The sequence below is a fragment of the Anarhichas minor genome, unplaced genomic scaffold (genome assembly GCF_050575085.1).
Source record: "Anarhichas minor isolate MPS153535 unplaced genomic scaffold, ASM5057508v1 ptg000018l, whole genome shotgun sequence".
Lineage (NCBI taxonomy): Eukaryota > Metazoa > Chordata > Actinopteri > Perciformes > Anarhichadidae > Anarhichas > Anarhichas minor.
In genome coordinates, this window is record NW_027466464.1 from 12943114 (window position 1) to 12962195 (window position 19082).

Consider the following 19082-nt stretch of genomic DNA (forward strand, 5'->3'; position numbering starts at 1 on the left):
ACGTCGTGAAGTTAACGTGCTGCTATTTTTAGTCCACACAGAGTGCAGGTCTGAGTGAAAGGCACTTCTCACCCCTCCGTCCTCCTCCGCCATAACTCCTCTGGTCCCTTTGTTCAGGCGAAGGTGTGGTGGTTGTTGAGGGCCCTTCCCTTTCTCTCTCACTCAGGCTCCTCTCCCTTTATGCCTCGCCTTGGGACAAACCACAAGGGCCATGTTTATTTAAAATGCAAAAACACAAGTCTGTCCTCGTCCTCAAACGTTGCTCTCTCTGCTGCGTGAGGGGGGGGGGCAGGTAAGAGTGGAGAGGGGCTGCAATTATAGCATCTTCTTCCTCTTCAGCGGCTGCTGTTGGGAGGTTGTGGAGGGTTTAATGAGGACACAAACAAGACAGGATAGAATCAAGACGTATTTAATGAGATTTAGAAAAATACATGAAGTAACAGTGTTAATATATCAGAGGGAGATGTCTTCACTCGACAGACAAACTGATATTACTGATGTATACCTTGAGGCGCTCAGCTCCTGCCGTGTTAAAGTGGCAGCTCATCTTTAGGGCTCCACATGCTCAGTTAACGTTTGCAGGACAATTGGGCGATCAGGTAAGGAACCGGCTGAACCCAAACCACCAAACAACCAAATGCACCTCCTCGGTCCTCCTCTCGACTCACGAGAAAGTATGAGGAAGAGACCTCCTGCGTAACCTCCACCGACATGCTTACAGCTGACCCCCACCGCTGCAGCGAGGTCCAGGGCAGTAGTGTGACCTCGATACCAGACAGTCGTGATGAGGTCTCAGCGTTGTCGGGCCTCTGCTGCAACATGCCAGGGATTCTCTTATTGCTGCCATAGGTTATCCAGAGCCAAAACCTGTGGGGGGGGGGGGACAGGAAGGTAAATGCTTCCCGGTCAGTAAAGCTCTTCCTTTAAGACGCTCTAATACAGATTGCAAGGCAGGAATGAACTGCGAGGCTTCAGCCGCAGTTACTGCTGACCTCCACCGCAATACTCCCTCCTCTCCCGCACCGAGTGGAGTCGAGGAGAGCAGAAAAGCACCGCTCTCAACAGTTCAGCTCGCTGCTGTTGGACAATCACTCAGGTGGGGAAGTGAAACGGGGTTCACCTCCGGGTGTAATTGAGATTAAGTCGCCCTCGTGTTGTGTGGGAGGAAACAAGTGCTCTCTTTACAGGGCGCAGCAGCATTTTAAGGCGAGCCACAGTTGGAGTGCATTAGGGTGTTTAGCCATATGTTGCCAGAACAGTGTGTCAGAGAGAGAGGGAGGAGGTGTTGAGTCATATTTCAGCTGATGTTGTTATCCATAAATGATGTCAGAGAGGAAGACGCTGAGATGGCTTAGAGGACAGGATTTGCAGCAGTAACCATGTGTGATGCAGGCCTGCTTTGGTGGAGAACGAGAGAAACAGTTCAAAGCTTTCATTCTATGGTGAGCTCATCTTTAAATCAGCTCCAACTGGGAGGTTCTTCTACGCGATTAAAAATGTGTCAACAAGTGAAATCAGCCGCTGCAGCGTCTGGTCGGAACGAAAGGAAGCAGACTCTCGGGCTCAGGATGATGCAAATGTTAAAAACCCACTTCTACAAACTGGAGTTTTATAAACGAGCGTGAAAATGAACTAACTAAAAAACATTATTAGGCCTTAAAAGTAAAAGTAAATACCTGATAAAAGCAAGAAACTTCAGTAAATGTTACTTTTGGGCGTCAAATGCTGTAAAAATGTAACATTTCTGCCTTTTTTTAGTTCTGAGGGAGCAGAGATACAAGCAGAATGTTCAAACGTCTCTCAGTGAAACTCTGAATAAATCTGAGGTCAGTTTGTGCTCTCTAACATTTGACTAATATCATCACTGCAAGCGCCGGTTGTCTACAGGGTCTTCAAAAAGTTTGTTCCAGCAGTGCTGAATAGTTTCTGTTGGTATTTGGTTGAAACCCTCCTAAACTCTCGTTCTCTTCTTCCACCTTTCATTTGCAGAATGGAGTTCACACAGTAGCACCACCCACACTGTTGGATTGCCAAGTGATCTCAGGGAAATGTAGAATAGCTGAGAATACCTCAGCAATGACCGCTGAACACCAAAGATGGAAGCAAAGTAAAAATACGACTTTACTATCACCGCTTTAAATACCTCGGATGTAACTTTAGGTAGTAGCGGGGGTGGTACGAGTGTCCAACTACTCTGTGGCCTCTTTGCCCTCCCCCCACAACACCTGAGCATCGCAGCCAGCCCACGGGTAACACTGTGGGAGGAGCCCAGCTGCTCCTCAGGCCTCCTGTGTGCACCCCCCTGGCCTCCTCCTCCCCGCTCCTCTCCGCGTAGGAAGCGGAAAATAAACCTAGGAGCGAAAGGAGCAGCACTCGTAGCAGCGCGCATGAATACCGCCAGCCTTTGGCCAGGTGGTTGGTGGTGGGGTCTCGCCTTTATTGATTTTCGTTGCTTTTCTGACAAACATCCTCCTCTCTGTTTGGCCACTGAGGGCAGTGAGAGGAGCGAGCAGCGTGGGGTGTTTGGAGTTTGAGAGAAAGACGAGAAACCGACAGCGCTGCCTGGCCTGGGAAACCTTTGGCTCTTTTTCTTCCTCTCTCCGTTCTCTGCGCTCCCACCGGAGAGCTAACACATTATTATGCATTTTGCTTTATTTTACTGCATCGATTTAAAGTAATTTGAAGGTTCTGCGGGGACTAGTACCTGGGTTTCTCTCAGATCGCTCAGTGTGTGCTTGTGTGGTAACACAGCAGGGCCTCTGCTATTTATCCCAGAGGGGAATTTAAGTGTCAGCGAAGAGGTGGGACACAATAAATACATGTTATATCCGTCAAATACAGAGGATTCAGGCAGCTAACGTGTTACTTATACCCTCGTTTTTTTTGTAATTGTTCCTTTTCTTAGGTGTAAACTTTTTAAATCATTGGCATCCCACTGCAGAGCAGAAATGTTCACTTTTGTTAGGTAGGTCATTGTGATTTTATTGCATCCTGCAATGTTCCCTGTATCATACACTCCTCTTTCATATCTGCTCGCGAGACGCCACTTCAGGAAACCCACCAAGGTGTCCGTTCGCTCATGGTTCCAGCCCTTCAACCTGTCAGACACACTTTTGTGACGGCAAATCCCTCTATTCATTTTCCTCTCCTTCGGCACAAATATATTTTCCTCCCCCCCCCCCCCCTCCTCTCTTTTATCAAGGACAAACCTGAACTCCATGGAAAACACACACACGCACACACATCCAGGGCAGGGGGATCTCCAGGGCCTGTCATTTTACATTTACATTTTAGCCATTTAGCTGACGCTCTTACCCAGAGTGTCTTGCACAGAGTGCAACGGCAGACTGAACCTGAATGTTCAGACGTAGGTGAAAACATGCACGCTGAGGAGAAAAGGTCAGGTTTTTATGTATTCATTATGATTGAGGGAGGCGTGATGGATGCATGATTTCGGACAACCCACGCTTTGTTTATGCAACACAACATCTCTCCTGCCATTTGCCCCCCTATCTTACCACCTGTTTTACATCTTTCATGAAGCCCTTCTGAATAAGAACCCGGCTCTGTTACGCCACGTTAAAAAAAAAAAAAGATAGCAAGTATTCTGAGACCTTCCACCTGGCCGTCTGAATTATTCAAAGGTGCAGGAAGTGAAGCCCACCCCCTGCTCTCGCAGGTTTTAAAGGCCAAAATTGCTTCATCATGCCCAAGTGAAGGTATGCATACATTATTCAGTTAAACCTGAGAAAATCAGACGTCTCCCTTGGTATTTGTGCCAGCGCGAAAAAAGAAAAAAAAAGCCTGCTCTTGAATTTCTGAGTAGTGGACATTTTCTGCCTCCACCCTTCCTGCTACATCCATTTATTGATGGAGCATTTTCCAAATACTACCTTAAAATTAAAAGGGCTTGAAACGATCAATTTTCCACATTTCTTCTTCAAAGCGAAAGCTTAAGGAATCATTCGCAGCTCGTCTCTTTTATATAACCTGTAACCTGGTTTCATGGCAAACAGTGTTATGGCCCCTCTCCATATCTATTACACGCACACACACACACACCTAACACTGCACCTCAACAGTCTGTGCTCAGTCCTGGATGCTTCTCTCTAATTGTTTCTCTCTTCTATCGACCGCCTTATTCAGCCACTGTTCCCCATAATGAGAGATAAGTCGCTTCACACCGTCAAGCACCTTTCTCATTTGTCTTGCACGCTAACACACATACACTCTTATATATCTGTGTACGAACACACACATCCTCCCCCCACTCTCTGACACATACGACACATCCGCACACACACACACACACACATTGGGCCTAGGGCCTACTGTATGGCACTCTTATCTTCAACACACAGACTTAGCATTATGCCATCAACAAGCTAGTGTCTCCCAGACGCCACCGTCGCACTGATCTCCTCTCAGGTTGGACTTTTTCTCCTCTTTCTAAATTGTGGTTAATTTAGCATTGCTAATCTAATAGGACGGTGCCTTTTTTTAAATGCATCGCAAAATTCGTTCAATGTCAGAGGTCCTTTTCCACACTGGCAATATTGTCTCTTTCTTCCTTTTAATTCACTGTTCATGTATGCTATGAATATCCCCACGGCGTGCATAATGTAATTAAGTATGGCCAATGCAGTGTGGGCAGCCGTCCCAGAGCCAGTCAGTTCACTAACTCACAATATGAAACCTTATGAACTGCCACCGCTTTGCGTTCCCGTCATTCGGCTCTCGTGGCAGCAATGCGCCAAGCAACATTTTTGTTGCAATAGCTTGCATCCCATGTTATGTTTAATATGAATCCCATTAGTCTACCCTTTTTCCTGCATATTCACAAAGTGCCCTCTGACAAATTCAATTGCGAAATTCTTGTTGAAACGCAACACAAAGTTCAGTCGAAGCTGTCAAGGTGCAGTTTGCTAACAGAGAATCCAGACATCTGGTGAAACGGCTCGTCTTGCTCAAGAGCTGCAGAGACTGAGAAAGAGTGTCAGAGGACAAAGCTAAAGTTCACTCGCTGTCTGTCTCGGGAGAGCAGAAGTTGAGACATTCAAAAGATCATGATCATTGTCCTGTCTGGTAGTTTACCCACACAGTTGTGTCATGCATTTCAGTTATAGAGCTGTGTTGGACGAGAGCGTTTCCCATATCAGTGGACCTTTAGTTTGTGAACGTGTTTTGGCCCCTGTAGAGGTTTAACTCCTCAGCTTTGGGGCCGGCTGTTGAACGCTGTTCCATATAAATAATTGTCTAACTGAGAAAGCCGGGAGTGTCACAGTGTAACAACTCAAGGAATCCCAAAAGGAAACAGCTGCAGGGACAGGCAACAGCGTGTGTGTGTGTGTGTGTGTGCTGTATGCAGGCCTGTATGCATGTATCTGCCAGCATGTGTTTTCCCAGAGTTTTCCAAAGCTCCTGTGTGATATCGTCTTCTTGTATTTCTTGACCAAATGTTCTCACAAGATTTGAAAAAACAAAGCTCCGTATGTTTAGCTTCAGCATTGATTGGTTTGGGGTTAAAACTGACAGAGTCGGTTTTGAGGAAATAAACGATCTTTAGGAACATCCTCACAGGTATAGAGACAGAAAACATGCGTATGTCTGTGTCTGACGTTGGAAAGAGTCATTTCCAATCTTGTCAGCTGTTGTTCTGTCGTTCCAAACGGGGCTCAGGGGAGATTTGGGGGTGGGGAGTTGAGGGGGGAAAGCATGGCCGAATGTAATTTCTTGCCATCCTGACAGCGCTGCAGAATAAAGCGGTGCTCTCTTCCCGGGTGATTGGAGGGAATTGCTTCTCGCAGTGACAAATGATTAGCTGTTATCTCAGACAGGATTCGAGTCCCACAAGCAAGACAGCGAGTCAGCCGATGGCCGGCCGACCGACTGCGCTGACTCAGGTAACTCCACGGGAGGATACAAGGGTGTATTCACAGGAAATTAAGTCGCCAGCCGCGGTTAACCGCCTTCCTCCTCCTCCCCCTCCTCCTCCTCCTCCCTCGGCCCCCTATGAGGCCCCCACCAGGACAAAGCCTAATCCGCTCTGTCGGGGGCAGATTACGACTTTGTTTAATTGGAGATGGGCTTCGCTCACAATCGGGCCTGTTGTCGCTCAGTGGTGCAGGTGTTCTGTTGGTGCTTTTCATCATGATGATGCATCCACCAGTAAATATGCCGGTTTTAATTCTTTACAGCCTGTGAAACGACCCTCTGAGTCTGCAGTGATAGAGCGAAAACCCGACAAAATGTCGGGCCTTACTACAGAAAAGAAACTTTTACTTAGCCGACCATATGACAGCTATTAACAGCTATAGAAATGTTACGTCTCCACAAATAATGTGGAGCCTGCTGGAGCACCTCAGACTTGATAAAGGGATCAGGTAAATGCCTGCGATGTCCTAAACCTCAGGTCCTAATGACAGCCTCAAGCATTCAAAGCCACTGTGAAACAGTTCAATTTATCTTTACAAGGAGAAGAAGAGCAGAGTGCACGCCGAGATGAACTGACGTTGGCGGAGAGAAAATCTGTCTTGTTCCTTTATAGCAAGCCCTAATGAAGAGGGTTGATTCCTGTGTATCACACACGGATTTTGACACATTAATCCCTGGGTAGACTTCAAGCCTTTGTCCGTCTAATGGCTCTTTGGCACCTTGGATTCCTGTTGGAAGCCAATTTGTAGCACTGACACCGAGGCGGGTGAGACAGCTCAGCAGCGGCGGCCACATTTAGAGAGAAAAGTCAAGGTGTTAGGGCCTGATTGGTTCCACTCTGTGGTGCAACGGACGGCTGGTTGTCACCCCACGAACACGTGCTTCTCAAATGGGAAAATGTGTCGACATTGGCCCCCTCTTGCACCTTAGCGTGCCCTGTACAGATAAGAGAATTTGAGAGTTATAGTCACATTAGAGGAAGGCTTGAGGGGCGGGAGAAAAATGTCTGAGCTGAAATATCCCTCTGTCGCAAGAGTAAATAAGTTCTCCCCACGCCAGCGAAACCCCATGGGATCAATTAGCTGCCCATTACCATAGATACAGAGTTTCTTACGCAACAGCTTGCTTCGAAATTTGAGTGGAGGGAGGGAGCAGACGAGAGTGGGGGAGAATGTTTAAGGATCTTGTCAAACTTCACCTCTGGCTTGAACAAGCGTTGCGGGAGGCTCAGGCATGTCGTCCGGGTCACGAAAACAACATGAAAACGTCTCTGTCAGCCGCTCTGTTTTCATTACCTGAAACAACAAACAGCGGAGAGAAAAACGGAGACGAGGAAGGAAAGAGTGAGTGCTCTCCTGGGGAGCCATTTACTTCCTGTGCAGATGAGAAGATAGGTGAAAAAGGCCTTCTCGGCTCCTGAGACTGGGTTCATTTCTTCTCTCTTCTCTGTCCTTTCTCTTTGCATCCTTCCCCTCGTCATCGCTTCTGTGACTCTGTTACATTTAACACCGAACACGCAAACAGCTAGGGTTATGTGTTCTGCATCGGAGCTCAAGTGCCACCTCTGCCCGGGTTAAAGGTCCATTTCCCCATGAGCGAGTCGCTAACGCTGCCGGGCTAGCGGGCCGACTCCCTCTGGGAAAAATGTCTGCAGCAAAGGCGCTTTGGATAAAAATGTCCACCAACTGGCTCATGCTATGTTAAGTACACTTGAGGGAATTGTCCCACAATAACAACCACCCAGCAGAGGTTCTGCATGAATCCTTCTCTTCTGCTACCACAGGCAAGACGGCATTGTTTGGCCGCCCCGCCCTCGCTGGCCTGAGGTTGCTGATATTTTAACTAAGGTGATGATGGCCTCGGTTGTTTTCCTCTGAGGGGCGGTACCCCCGTCCGTCTGCTACCCCTCTCCCTCCGTGGGAGCTCGACTTTTTCAACTTCTTCTCTGTGATTTATGACCTCTCCATCAGACACATCCCAGGGGTCCTCCCCCGGTGCAGACACGGCCCTCCTGACTAAAATGGATTAGGTGCAGTTATCCGCAAATGGATCCTCGACTACCTCTGTCCTGTTAACTCGCTGGCTTAGACGTCGCCGGTTTGATTGCAAAGGTGGAGAGGGCCTGAGCGGCTCGCTCTGATCTATGGCGTCTCCGTTTGCCCGCCGTAATTACCTGTTTTGAATGAGTTAATAGCCATAGGAAACCTGCTCGCCGAGGATAAAGGGACAGTATCTGACGTTCAAAGCGATGAGAGGGTTTTAACTGCACTGGGATGTGTGCATACGTGTGTGGGAGGGGGATACTTTTCCTTTATGCGCTCTCGAAAGGGAAGAAAAAAAGTTTCCTTATCAGGTATGTACTTAAAAGGATCCCACTGCTGGAAGCGCACTGTCTTGAGGGAAAGCGGAGAGAAAGATGAAAGGCTTTTGTTAAAAGTGACGCTTGGCCCAGGTTTCCTGTGCCTTGCCTAGACTCCCCTGTCCCTCCCCGCCTGAGTGCTCGGCTCTCTTCCTCCCACTTTTGCCTTCTCCGCCTTGCAATGCTGTCTTTGAGGGGGGGGTAAACCCCTCTTGCCGCCTGCCGGTGTTAGATTAAATACCGAGATGGCGACAGGAAAAAGGCAGGGAGGGAAAACACAAAAAAAGTGGCTGCCTGCTTAGCTGGCTGGCTGGCCGGGCCGGGGTGAGGGATGTTGGAGGAGAGTTATCAGGTTGGCGACGGAAACTGCCAGTTAGTCAGCAAGACTCCCAATCTGGTGTAGTCCAAACATGCCGCCCCGGGTTTTCGATGACACGGTAATCTGTCCCAGGGAGTTCAGGGTTGATCTAAAAGAGAACTCATCTTTTTTCTCCCTTATCACACCGACATAGCAAACCCGAGGTGCCTAAGGCCGCTAACACAATAACAAGAGAATAAAATGATCTTCTTGAGGGAGGTTGTATTGAGTGCATTTTTCATGGCTGAACTATGTCCTGGTGGGCTTTAATTCATTGGGACACACAGAGTTAACAGCATTATTGGACATCTTGCAGAACACGTTTCCTTTCGTTTACACTGTGCAAATCATTCGCCCCTTACACGGCAACATAGCAGCGATGTGACTTCCGGGAGCTGTGAAAATTGGAGACCTGCAAAGCCATTTGGGGGCTTCTTGAGCCGGAGAGACGAGGTTTCTAAGGGACGTGAAGGAAGTATCAAGAAACAATGAGTGTAAGACTTTGTGTCTTGGCTTAGTTCCCCTATCTCTCTCTCTATTTCTGCTCTCTCTCCGCCCTGCCTGCCTGACTAATCAGGACAGCTAAGAGAAATGGTAATAGCATGCATGCAGTGACAGTGCCCTGGCAGGTTTGTAAGCACTCCACCAAGGGAGAGAGAAAAGAAGCAGCCAGCGCTATGCATCCTAGAAATGAGACTCAATAAGCACAATAATGTGTTTAACTTGTAAACTAGTGTGGGTGACAGATTACTGGCGGTCCGGCAGCGTGGCGAGGAGCCGACGTCTCAGCCGTTCACCTTTTGCCTCTACATCTGTCCTGCTAATGGGCTCCACTTCTCTGCCAGCGCGATAGAAACCCAGCTCCTAAAATCCTCGGGCAAAGCTCTCATTCCTCCCCTCATTCTATTTCCCAATTAGACGAGAGGGCATGATTAGTTTATTAGCAGTAGCAAAAGCTCCGGCGAATGTGTTTGTGGATTCTTAGCCGTTAATGAGCAAATTCAAACCCTATTGAACGGACGCGGGTGGGAGGGGGAGGTTATTCGCGTGCGCGCTCGGCTAATAATAGCATCCCAAAGACAAAAGATAGAGGAAATAGCATTATAGGAGGGGGGGGGGGGCAGAACAATGGAAGCCTACCGGCGCTCTTAATGGCATGCTCTTTCATTTTTTAAATTGTTTCCCTTTTGGAATTATGTATGCTCGCCATCCTCTCCTTCAGGGTTTGGCAAAGCGTATATACACATACTCTTCTTCCACAGCCAGCCCCGCTAACACCAGGGAATAGAGGCAGGTCTTGAAGCACAGGAGACAGTAGTTCCACCTGTGGGAAATGAACTCCAGCGCAACCCCCTCTTTGTTTTCCCTGTGCCTTGGCAGGCTTAACCACCTCCTTTACAAGGCAGGTAAATTGTTCATTAGGGCTGAGGTAAAAGGCGAGTGGGAGGTGCTGCGGAGAGGGATTTTTTTATTTTTTCTCCCCCCTCGCACAGAGGCTGAGAAGTGCGAAGAACAAACAAGTCGGAGCATTTGTTCAACGGTGTAATCTACACATCAATTATCCTGCCGAGCTAATTAGCACCTCGGCGTACCCCAGGTACCTGAGCACTCACACATGCTCCGACTCTTTCAAGCCACTGATCAAAAAAAAGGAGAGGATTGACAGAAACACGGGGAGGCAGAACCCAGGGGTAGGTGGGGGGGGGGAGCCTTAGATCAAAATTTCCTTTTTACTTACAGTATATGGAGACTACAGAGTGTGTGGATGTGCATGTGTTGCAGCCATTCTCGTCATGCCAATGGAGCTACTCAATTATGTAAGGCATAATATGCATACACACATGTGAGTATATGGCATCTTAGCTGATCGTAAGACGTTCACATTTCCGTCTAAAAGTCGCCTTTTCTCTTCACCTTTCTCTTAAAATCATCTTGCTATGACTCACCAAACTACGTTCAGTTATGACGAATTATTGGATTCATTACGTCTAAATAAATGTGCACATCAAGGCATCAAGAGGTTTGGTGTTATTCCACCGTTGTGGTTGCTTATTATTTTTGTTATTAACGTCGCTAAGGGTAAGAACTACAGTTAGATACCTGAAACCTAATTAAAATATGAACAAGAACTATCATAAATGTTTTTATTTCTTGATTTAATATCTTCACAAAGCTATTATTATTATTATTATTACCAATATTCAGGGAGTTTAAACCAATTATCTTATAATTGCCCTCATTGTTCACTGACAGGAGCCTCAGGTACGCGTCGAAAATGGAAAATAAAGAGTTGTGAGGGGATTTAAGTTACAGAAATGAAGGTATGTCTGCTGTTACAGACAACACTAACCAGATAAATGGATAAATGAAAGGTTGCACCTGTACACATGGAGGTGGTTGCTGTTTTGAACTTCCCAGTTAAGGTCTTGTATCTCTGTCATTAGGTGTAGCACAGAATGTGAAGGAGCCCTAGGTATCTACATCCCCCCCGCTCCCCCCCCCCCCCCCCCCCCCTGCTTCCACCCTCAACTCCCACCATGTAATTAAAAGTGTAGTTTTCGCCCTCCTGCGGCTAGATAAGAAAGACAGGTACAACATGAAAAAAAACACGCAACCGGCAAGAAGGAAGAAAGGAAACAGAATGCCTCGGTCTGCTCCTGTTTACTCCCACCCACGTCATGTATAAGTCATGGGCTCTGGGGCCTCCGACTGCAGCGCTGCCTGTTTGTGCCGTTTACCGAGATCGAGGGAGAGGTTAAGTTGTGTCATCTCGCTGCTGTCTTACACCTGGCGTACCTTGCCGCTAGCGCTGTCTAACACACACACACACACACACAGATGTGGTGAATAGGAAGGTGTGCAACATCTCACATCCAGCTGGTGATCGAAGTGACTAAAATCGATTCAGAGAAGCATTAATAAATGTTTTCTTCCTTATAATACACACTCACAGCGTCGTGCAGCGATCAGTAAATACAGGTTCTTACCTGACGTCCTGAGCTTCCAGGAGACGGTTTCGGATGCTGCGACAATAAGCTATGCCCCCTATCTGTCCAGACTCCCCCCTCCTCCCTCCTACACTCCCCCCCCCCTCTGGCTGGCTGGTAGCTAATTGGGAAGTTGGTAACAGTGTCAGAGAGAGTCGCCTTTCTCCAGAGGGCTTTCCCTCTCTGCGAGGGCCCAGGCCACCTCTCCAGTGTGTGTGTGTCTGTGTGTGTGTGTGTGTGTGTGTGTGTGTGTCATTTACTGATTGGAGAGCCCAGTTTGCCGGTTGCCTGCTGGGGATGAGGCACACACACACACACACACACACACACACACTCCCCATTTCCTGGTGCTTGTTTGATACCTGGTGGGGATGCTATTCAGGTGACAAAGGCCTGCTCTGTGTGTGTGTGTGTGCGTGCGTGTGTGTGGGTGTGTGTGTGTTAGTGTGTGTGTTGGTGGGGGTAACAGATGTGATTTTACACTCTCATTACCATGTGAATGAGACCCTGGGCCCCCAGATTGGCTCGGACCAGAGAGGAAGAAGAGGACTCGTCCCCCCTCACCCTCCTGTGGCCCCTCACCTGGACCCCTCCACACCCCCCCGGTTCATCCTGTCTGATCTCTTTAGTCCATCTGAGGTCCCTGTTTGACTCCCCCATCCACTCCCCCTGAACACACACACACAGACACACACACACACACATTGATCGACCTTTAAACAGCTGGTGACTGGCAGAGTTTTATGACAGCAAGAGGTCTCACTCTCCCCTGTTTTTTCTTGACATTGTCAGTCTCAGTTCAAGACATTTTACTACTTATGTAGACAAAGAAGAAGAAACCCAAGTGGTCATCTTCTTATCACACAGAAACACAATAACAGACATTTCATTAAGGATATTTCCAAACTCTCCGTCGTTGCTTTTGAGGAGCGTTGAGGCCGGTGAGAAATGTTTTTTTTTGGGCTCTCAGGTGCTGTTTTGCTGAGATAAACGTGGCCATGGCCCCGGCGCTGTGGACAGGAATGCAAAACAACCTTGGCCAGATCAAACCGGTTGTTTTCGCTGCTATCTGGCGGCTCGCTCGACAGTTTTGGTGTCTGAGGAGAAAGGTGAAAGAGTCTGGGATAAACGCCTGCAACAGCTGCAAGGTGGTTTCAGCAGAAATGAGCCAGGCTTTGATCTCGTGTCGTTCTTGGGACATTTGTTTAATTGGCTTGCTCAAGAGGGAATTAAACCCCAAACCCTGGCTGTGTTGATGCCTTGCTCAACTCGCAGATCAAATGAGGATACTTTTTAATTCATGTCCTCGGTTCCCTAAATGAAGTCTTCCCGCCTGGATTCCCTTGATTTCTGCAATATTAAAAGATGAACTTCAAGCAGTGATTAATTCTTTTCTTCCAAAATAGATGCGTAGCATTTGAGAGGAGAAGCCTTCATTTGTTTCTTTTCACCGTCTGGATCTCATTCTCTCTCCTCCTGGTCGGAAATCGGCATCAAAAGCTTCTGTTAGCCGGTAATTACAGCTCAGGTTCTGCTTAACTGTTATTAACAAAAAAGTACAGTAATCTGGCCTGGCAGTGCAATATGTTACCGTAGCTCTCTAATTAATCTTACAGGGAGCGTAATAAATTTACAATATCAGATTGGCGCAATACTGTATATAGATTTACTAAAGCTTTTAATCAGTTCTGGCAAAATTAATTTTGCAATGATTGCTTACATTTGAATTTGCATATACTTAGAGCAAGTAATTTATTTTTATAGATTCTTTTTTATTAAAACGAGGCACGTGGGGGCCGTCAGGAATGAAGAATTGCTGGATTCTGCCTCTCTGTGCCGCGACGGAAAGAGTTTCCTCGTAGGTGCCGCACCACCTGTGCCGATGGCATGTGACCTGTAGCTGCCGGTTAACGGGCCTTCCCGTCCCTGGCTCTGTCTCTCTAACGCGCTGCAGTGTTCTGAAGCCACAGGGAGGCTTCGTTAGATGTGAAAAATCGGAGCTAATCGTTTCAGTCAAAGTAAATCTTCCCCGTTCGTCACTTTCCTCCTCGTCTCGCTGTTTTCCTCTCTTGTAAATACTCACAATGACACAAGAGTACAGAGAAACACACACTGAGGTACACACACACACACACACAGGAGCGGTGTAGCACTTTCAGGGCAGATAAGAGTGATTCATAAACAGATGAACCCAAAGCAGATGTGTTATCATGGTGGCGCTGCGCACAAAGTACTGCAAGGCCACACCGGCTCTCATGGGGCCTTCAAACACACACACACACACACACACACACACACACACACACACTTGAAGCCAGGTTCCAACATTAAACAGTCCGACCTGATAACAGAAGGCTGCGACTATCAATTTGACGCCTCCTCCTCCGTCCACCTCAACATTCAACCTGATACGAGGCCATGTCAGCAGATTCCACCACCTGAGTGTGTGTTGGTGTGTTTGTTAGTGCGTCTGTGTGTGTGTGTGTTTCTTTACATGTGTGAAAGTGTGTGCTCCTATTTATAAAAACGTTTCGCATGCCTCTTCGTCATGTGTGCGTGCGTGTGTGTGTCTATTTTTATGAATGCATGTTGCTGCTGCGTCCTACATGTAGGTGTGTGTGTGTGTGTGTGTGCGTGTGTGTGTGTGTGTGGAGGTCGGGGCGTGGACTTATGGCATTGAGCCACGGTGTCCCTTAGAGACTGGGCAGGAGGAGGAGGAGGAGGAGTGGAAACGAAGAGAGAGAAAGAAGGAGAGACTCTGGGCCGTAGAGAAAGAGGAACGATTTAGATAACAGTCTCTGCTTTTGGCACACACACACACACACACACGCACACACACACACACACACGCACACACACTCACTGCTATCGGAAACACATTATTATTGAAGAGAGCTGACCACAGGAGAACCCTGGCAAGCACCCTGAGATAGGCTCTTGTATTTTCCTCCCTCCCCAGGGAAGAGTTCATGAATTAAATGCTTCTATTAAAGGTAACCCTTCCCTCCTCCCACAAGGATACAAACCCGAGCACAGACATTCTTCCTTCTAGTGATCATTTTCATTCTCCTGATTATTTTTTAGGATTAATTGATAAATCGTTTAGTCTATAAAATGTTAAAACAGCAAATGATCACATTTGAGAAGCTGGTGAATGTTTAAAACCTGTGATTATTTATATATAGAAATTGCTTTTGTTGTTGAATATTCACTGTTGATCAACTGACCGATTGTTAAATTATTAAATAGAATTACTGAAATTTAGATTTTCTAGTAATTCCATATTATACGTTAGTGAACTTATCAAATATAAGACGAGCCTAAAAATCAAAACAATGGCGCACAAAACATTAGAAAGTAAAATATGATTTATTTTCACCGTTCTTGCTATTTAAAAAAAAATATTTAAATTCCCAGCATCTCATTTGTGGCGTACTGCTGGTGATATTAATATATGTATGTTTGTGGTATTCAGTATTCAGCTGCAAACACGCATGTAAACACACATGCCTGTCCCTGTTTTCTACTTTATATTATTAACGTGCAGGTGCCTCTCCTGCTGCTTCTCCTTCTTTACAATTTACATGTACACACACACACACACACACACACACACACACACAAAGCCCCGCAAATTTCAAATAGTTTAAAGTACTCGCTGCATTCATTCAGCTCGGAGCATAAAAAGGGCCTTTATAGTGGAGGGGAAATTAGCGCTGGTCTCTCTTATGCCAGTGAGAAGCACCGCTTTGCCTGCGACGACTCCAAAACTGGAAGCAGTTCACCCGGCAAACGTTTTCTTTTTTCCCCTCAGTGTGTGTGTGTGTGTGTGTGTGTGTGTGTGTGTTTGGTTAGTTACAGTAATTACGGCCCAATAACTGACAGCCAAAACCAGGCAGGAGAAAGTAGAAGGGGGCTGTTTTTCCTCAGCCGCGCGCAGCCTCGCTGCCGAACATCTGCTGAGAGATTTGCATATTAATTAACCCATATTAACTCTAATTATTCTGGGAAATTATCAAATAAATTAAATTTTCTAATTTTAACCGCTTTTTCCCCCCCTCTTCCCGTTGCTTGACGTGTGTCAGGGTAACGTCAGGAGGCGAGGAGAAGCTCACCTGAACCGGAATAAGAAAATATATATATATAATCTCTAACCCCCACTCCGCACACACGGTTCCTCCCCCCTGCCTCCCCTTCCCTACCAACATCTCCCTCCTCTGTTCTTCTTCTCTGAATTCTCCCTCCCACTCTCCTGGCCTGGGAGTCCTGAGGGCAGCCAGGGGAAGCTTTTGTGTGTCTTTTTTATTCTTCTTCTTTGGCTTGTGTGACGAGGAGGAGGAGGAGGCAGGGGAGGGAGGGGGGGAGGGAGGGAGGTTTACTTCGAACATTTGTTGGAGGCAGGAACATGTGTGAACTGGGGGAGGAGGGGTGGGAGGGGGGCACAGATGGTGAATCCATGCAGGACCCAGCAAAGGTGGGACCTCTGAGCTGTTGAGCAAACCTCGAAGCTTTCCCTGCCTCCCTCTCCCTCTCCCTCTCCCTCCCTGCCTCCCTCTCCCTCCCCAGCCTGTTGCTCGGGCCTCCTCGGCAAATAAATGGGACTTTAATTGAATTAGAGTCAGCGCTGCTGCGAGGGTCTCCTCTCGGACAAAGCCCAGCAGCCATTTGACGGATGCGTGGCGACGTGCTGGAAGTTTCCTCATCGACACAAACGCATCAAACGAGAGAGAAAATCATTTCGGTGTGTCAGAGGTGATTTAAAGAGAGGCATTTGTAAAGGTCTAAAATGTGAGTTTTAGTGTCAAACGGTCAACAAAAGAATTTAGTTTCACCGCTTAAATGCTTTTGGTTGTAATTGTTGAATTAGCTGTTTGTTTACCGGTCGATGGACTCTACATTTAAAGGTTCAGACTCAGAAAACTGATTCCTCGGCCAGGCTTTGATTTACCTTCTGCTGCGCGCTTGTTGGTTTTGGTTCTCACCATGTTGATGCGTGCACAGACTCAGGTCACTGTTAAACTTTGCTCTTAATTTAAAAGGTTAAAATCGTAAAACGGTTTTGTCCTCAACAACTCATATCAGTCAAACACTTCACTTTTCAGCGACACCCCTCCCCCTCTCTGTAGACACACACACACACACTGCCCAGACAGACGCTACACACACACACACACACACACTCCCAGGTTGCGTTTACACTTCACTGAGTTTTCACCATTCATCGTCTCTCCCAAGTCGCCCCCTCCCCTCGCTGGCCCTCACCCCTCACTCTCTCTCTCTGTCTCTTTTCAGGGCTTTTGTTTGCCCTCTGCCACCGTCCTTTCACCGACTTGGCCCTGATTTGCCCCTTGTGCTCGATCGCACCATTATACCGAGACAAGATAGCACAAAATATCCAAACATGTCTGCTATTCTTTTGTGTGCCGTGACGTGGCTTTGAGTCCGGTCCTGGACGGCGGCGGCGTCAGCTGAAGAGAAATTATTTTAAACATAGAAGACGTGTAATCTTTCAATTTCACCAGTTATTTAATGTTCACTGTAAGCCTTTAAAATCAAGTCAATTTAGTGAATTCAAATGTCAGATATCTTTTCATTATTATGAATTTTATTGTCTTCTATAAAAAAAAGATTAACAAGCTACCAATATATTTAGAATATATATATGTTTTGCTTGTCATTTAATGACGTTTTTTAAAAGGTTCTACTTCTTGATGTTTTGGATGAACATCTGTCAGCTGTTCTAAATTGTGTTTCTTTGTTTTAGAAGCAATAATATATCAAGAAATAGGACATTTTAATGAAGATGGTTACAAAATGAAAAGGCAATCAAGACAAAGAGTAACTTCCTGTAGGTGTGAGGTTTCATAAGACTAGTGAAGTGTATAAACTGTTGCAGACAGGAACAATGGCAGACAAAAGGTCGTCATGAGAATCCTCTTCTGCTGGCTGTAGCCACAAGGCAGCGACCTCGCTTCCACCTTAATGCCCTCCCACACACACACACACACACACTGAGTAACAGAGCACTACTGCTTCCCCATCTCCCTCGCAGCCATCCAGGTGATCCGCCTGGCTCACATTCATGAGACAGGGAGCGAGCGTGAGCAGTTACCGTCCAATAGGGAGAATGTCCTGGCTCATTATCGGCGTAGGAGGCCGAGCGTGTCACCTGGAGCTAAGCCCCGACACTCGACTAAAAAGTCAGCCGGGGTTAGCGTGAGAGCGCGAACGTGGGTGTTAGTCATTCTCCCTGAAGCGATCACCTCCACCGCCGGCCCGCCGAACAGAGAGAGCTCTCTAGACTCCGGCAGGAAGGGCTTTTAGTGCAGCCTCCTCTGGGCTCTGGACCAGGGCTTTGGGATCGTTAAATACATGTGATTAGACCTGTTAGCTTTGTCAAATGGGTTTCCTCTGCAGAGTGCAGGTGTAACACCTCTGAACCTGGCTTACACAGCTATAGAAAGGGAAGATTTGTGAGTTTAGATACGTCTCAAATTGGAGAAAAAGTTTCCCTTCCTCTCAGATATCTGGACATTTAGTTTTCTAATGGTGCAGTACTGAATATCTGGGTTATTAAGCCCTTGAAACGTTTTTACGCGTACATACCATACGTACAAAGTTTTCTGACAAACGGATGCATGGGGTCAAACATCAAAGGCACATGTTGTTCCACCGAGTGTCTTTGAATGCAGCATGTGGTCAGACAACGGGTGACAGACGCGCACACAGAGTGAGTTATCTCCGGGTTTAGCAGGACTCGATTTGACTCCAACATTAAAGGATTTCTTTTTATCCTTTCGTCGGCTGTCAAACCTGTCGCTTTGTAAATAGAATCATTTTAGATTCGGAGTTTGCTTCCCGGCACTAACTCAGCGTATGCGGACTAAAAGTTAGTTGCCTTTGCTATTGTTTTGTGTTTCTTCCATATTTGCTTTCATCAAAGAAATGAGATTTTAATAAGAGTCTCTCCTGCTCTCTGGGTCTCTCTCAGGCTGTCACTGCCGATGCTTCCAGCCGTCCTAATCAATACACAATATTCCTCTCCTCTCTGTACTTTGTTGTGAGTGACAGAATAATGCCAGGCCCATGAAAGGGTTATGTCAGATAGTTTAAAACCCGATATTAAACAAGAATTGCGTTGTTACGTGTGTCATTTTAATTATCTGCAAAACTCAAGTCAAACAGTCTCCTTTTATTTACCTTAAATGGAGGGAGAAATAAAAAGAGAGAAGAGAGAAGAAAGCAATATGAAACAGGTAGTGAGAGTTTGTAAAACGTCAGCCGTGATTGCTTTTGTTGAGGATGACACTTAAGGTAAGAAAAGGAGAGAAGGAGCGCAGTAAACATTATCTTTTCTTTGTCTTTCTCTCTCCTCAGCAACACAAAAGGCTGATTAGGAGCGAGGTTCGGGGGGGGAGGGGAGGGGGGGGCGAAATAACTGCCT

At 46.9% G+C, this 19082-nt stretch overlaps 1 protein-coding gene and 1 long non-coding RNA gene across 4 annotated transcripts in view; one reads left to right on the forward strand and one right to left on the reverse strand.

Moving 5' to 3' along the window:
* Window positions 1-393: 393 nt before the first annotated feature.
* Window positions 394-4204, reverse strand: LOC142952784 (uncharacterized). Its single transcript, XR_012954716.1, has 2 exons — window positions 4075-4204; window positions 394-867 (listed from the first exon to the last, which is right to left on the reverse strand). It is a non-coding gene; the product is annotated as an uncharacterized LOC142952784 (long non-coding RNA).
* A 116-nt stretch (window positions 4205-4320) lies between these two features.
* The window catches only part of zeb2b (zinc finger E-box binding homeobox 2b), a 37439-nt gene continuing 22677 nt past the window's right edge, over window positions 4321-19082 (forward strand). For 2 of the 3 annotated variants that reach the window (XM_076094726.1, XM_076094727.1), the window contains exon 1: window positions 10408-10468. In XM_076094726.1, the coding sequence (XP_075950841.1) occupies window positions 10417-10468 (52 nt within the window). In that variant the 5' untranslated portion in view covers window positions 10408-10416. Of the gene's footprint in view, window positions 4429-10407; window positions 10469-19082 lie in introns of those variants that run through there. The other variant, XM_076094728.1, reaches the window with a different exon arrangement.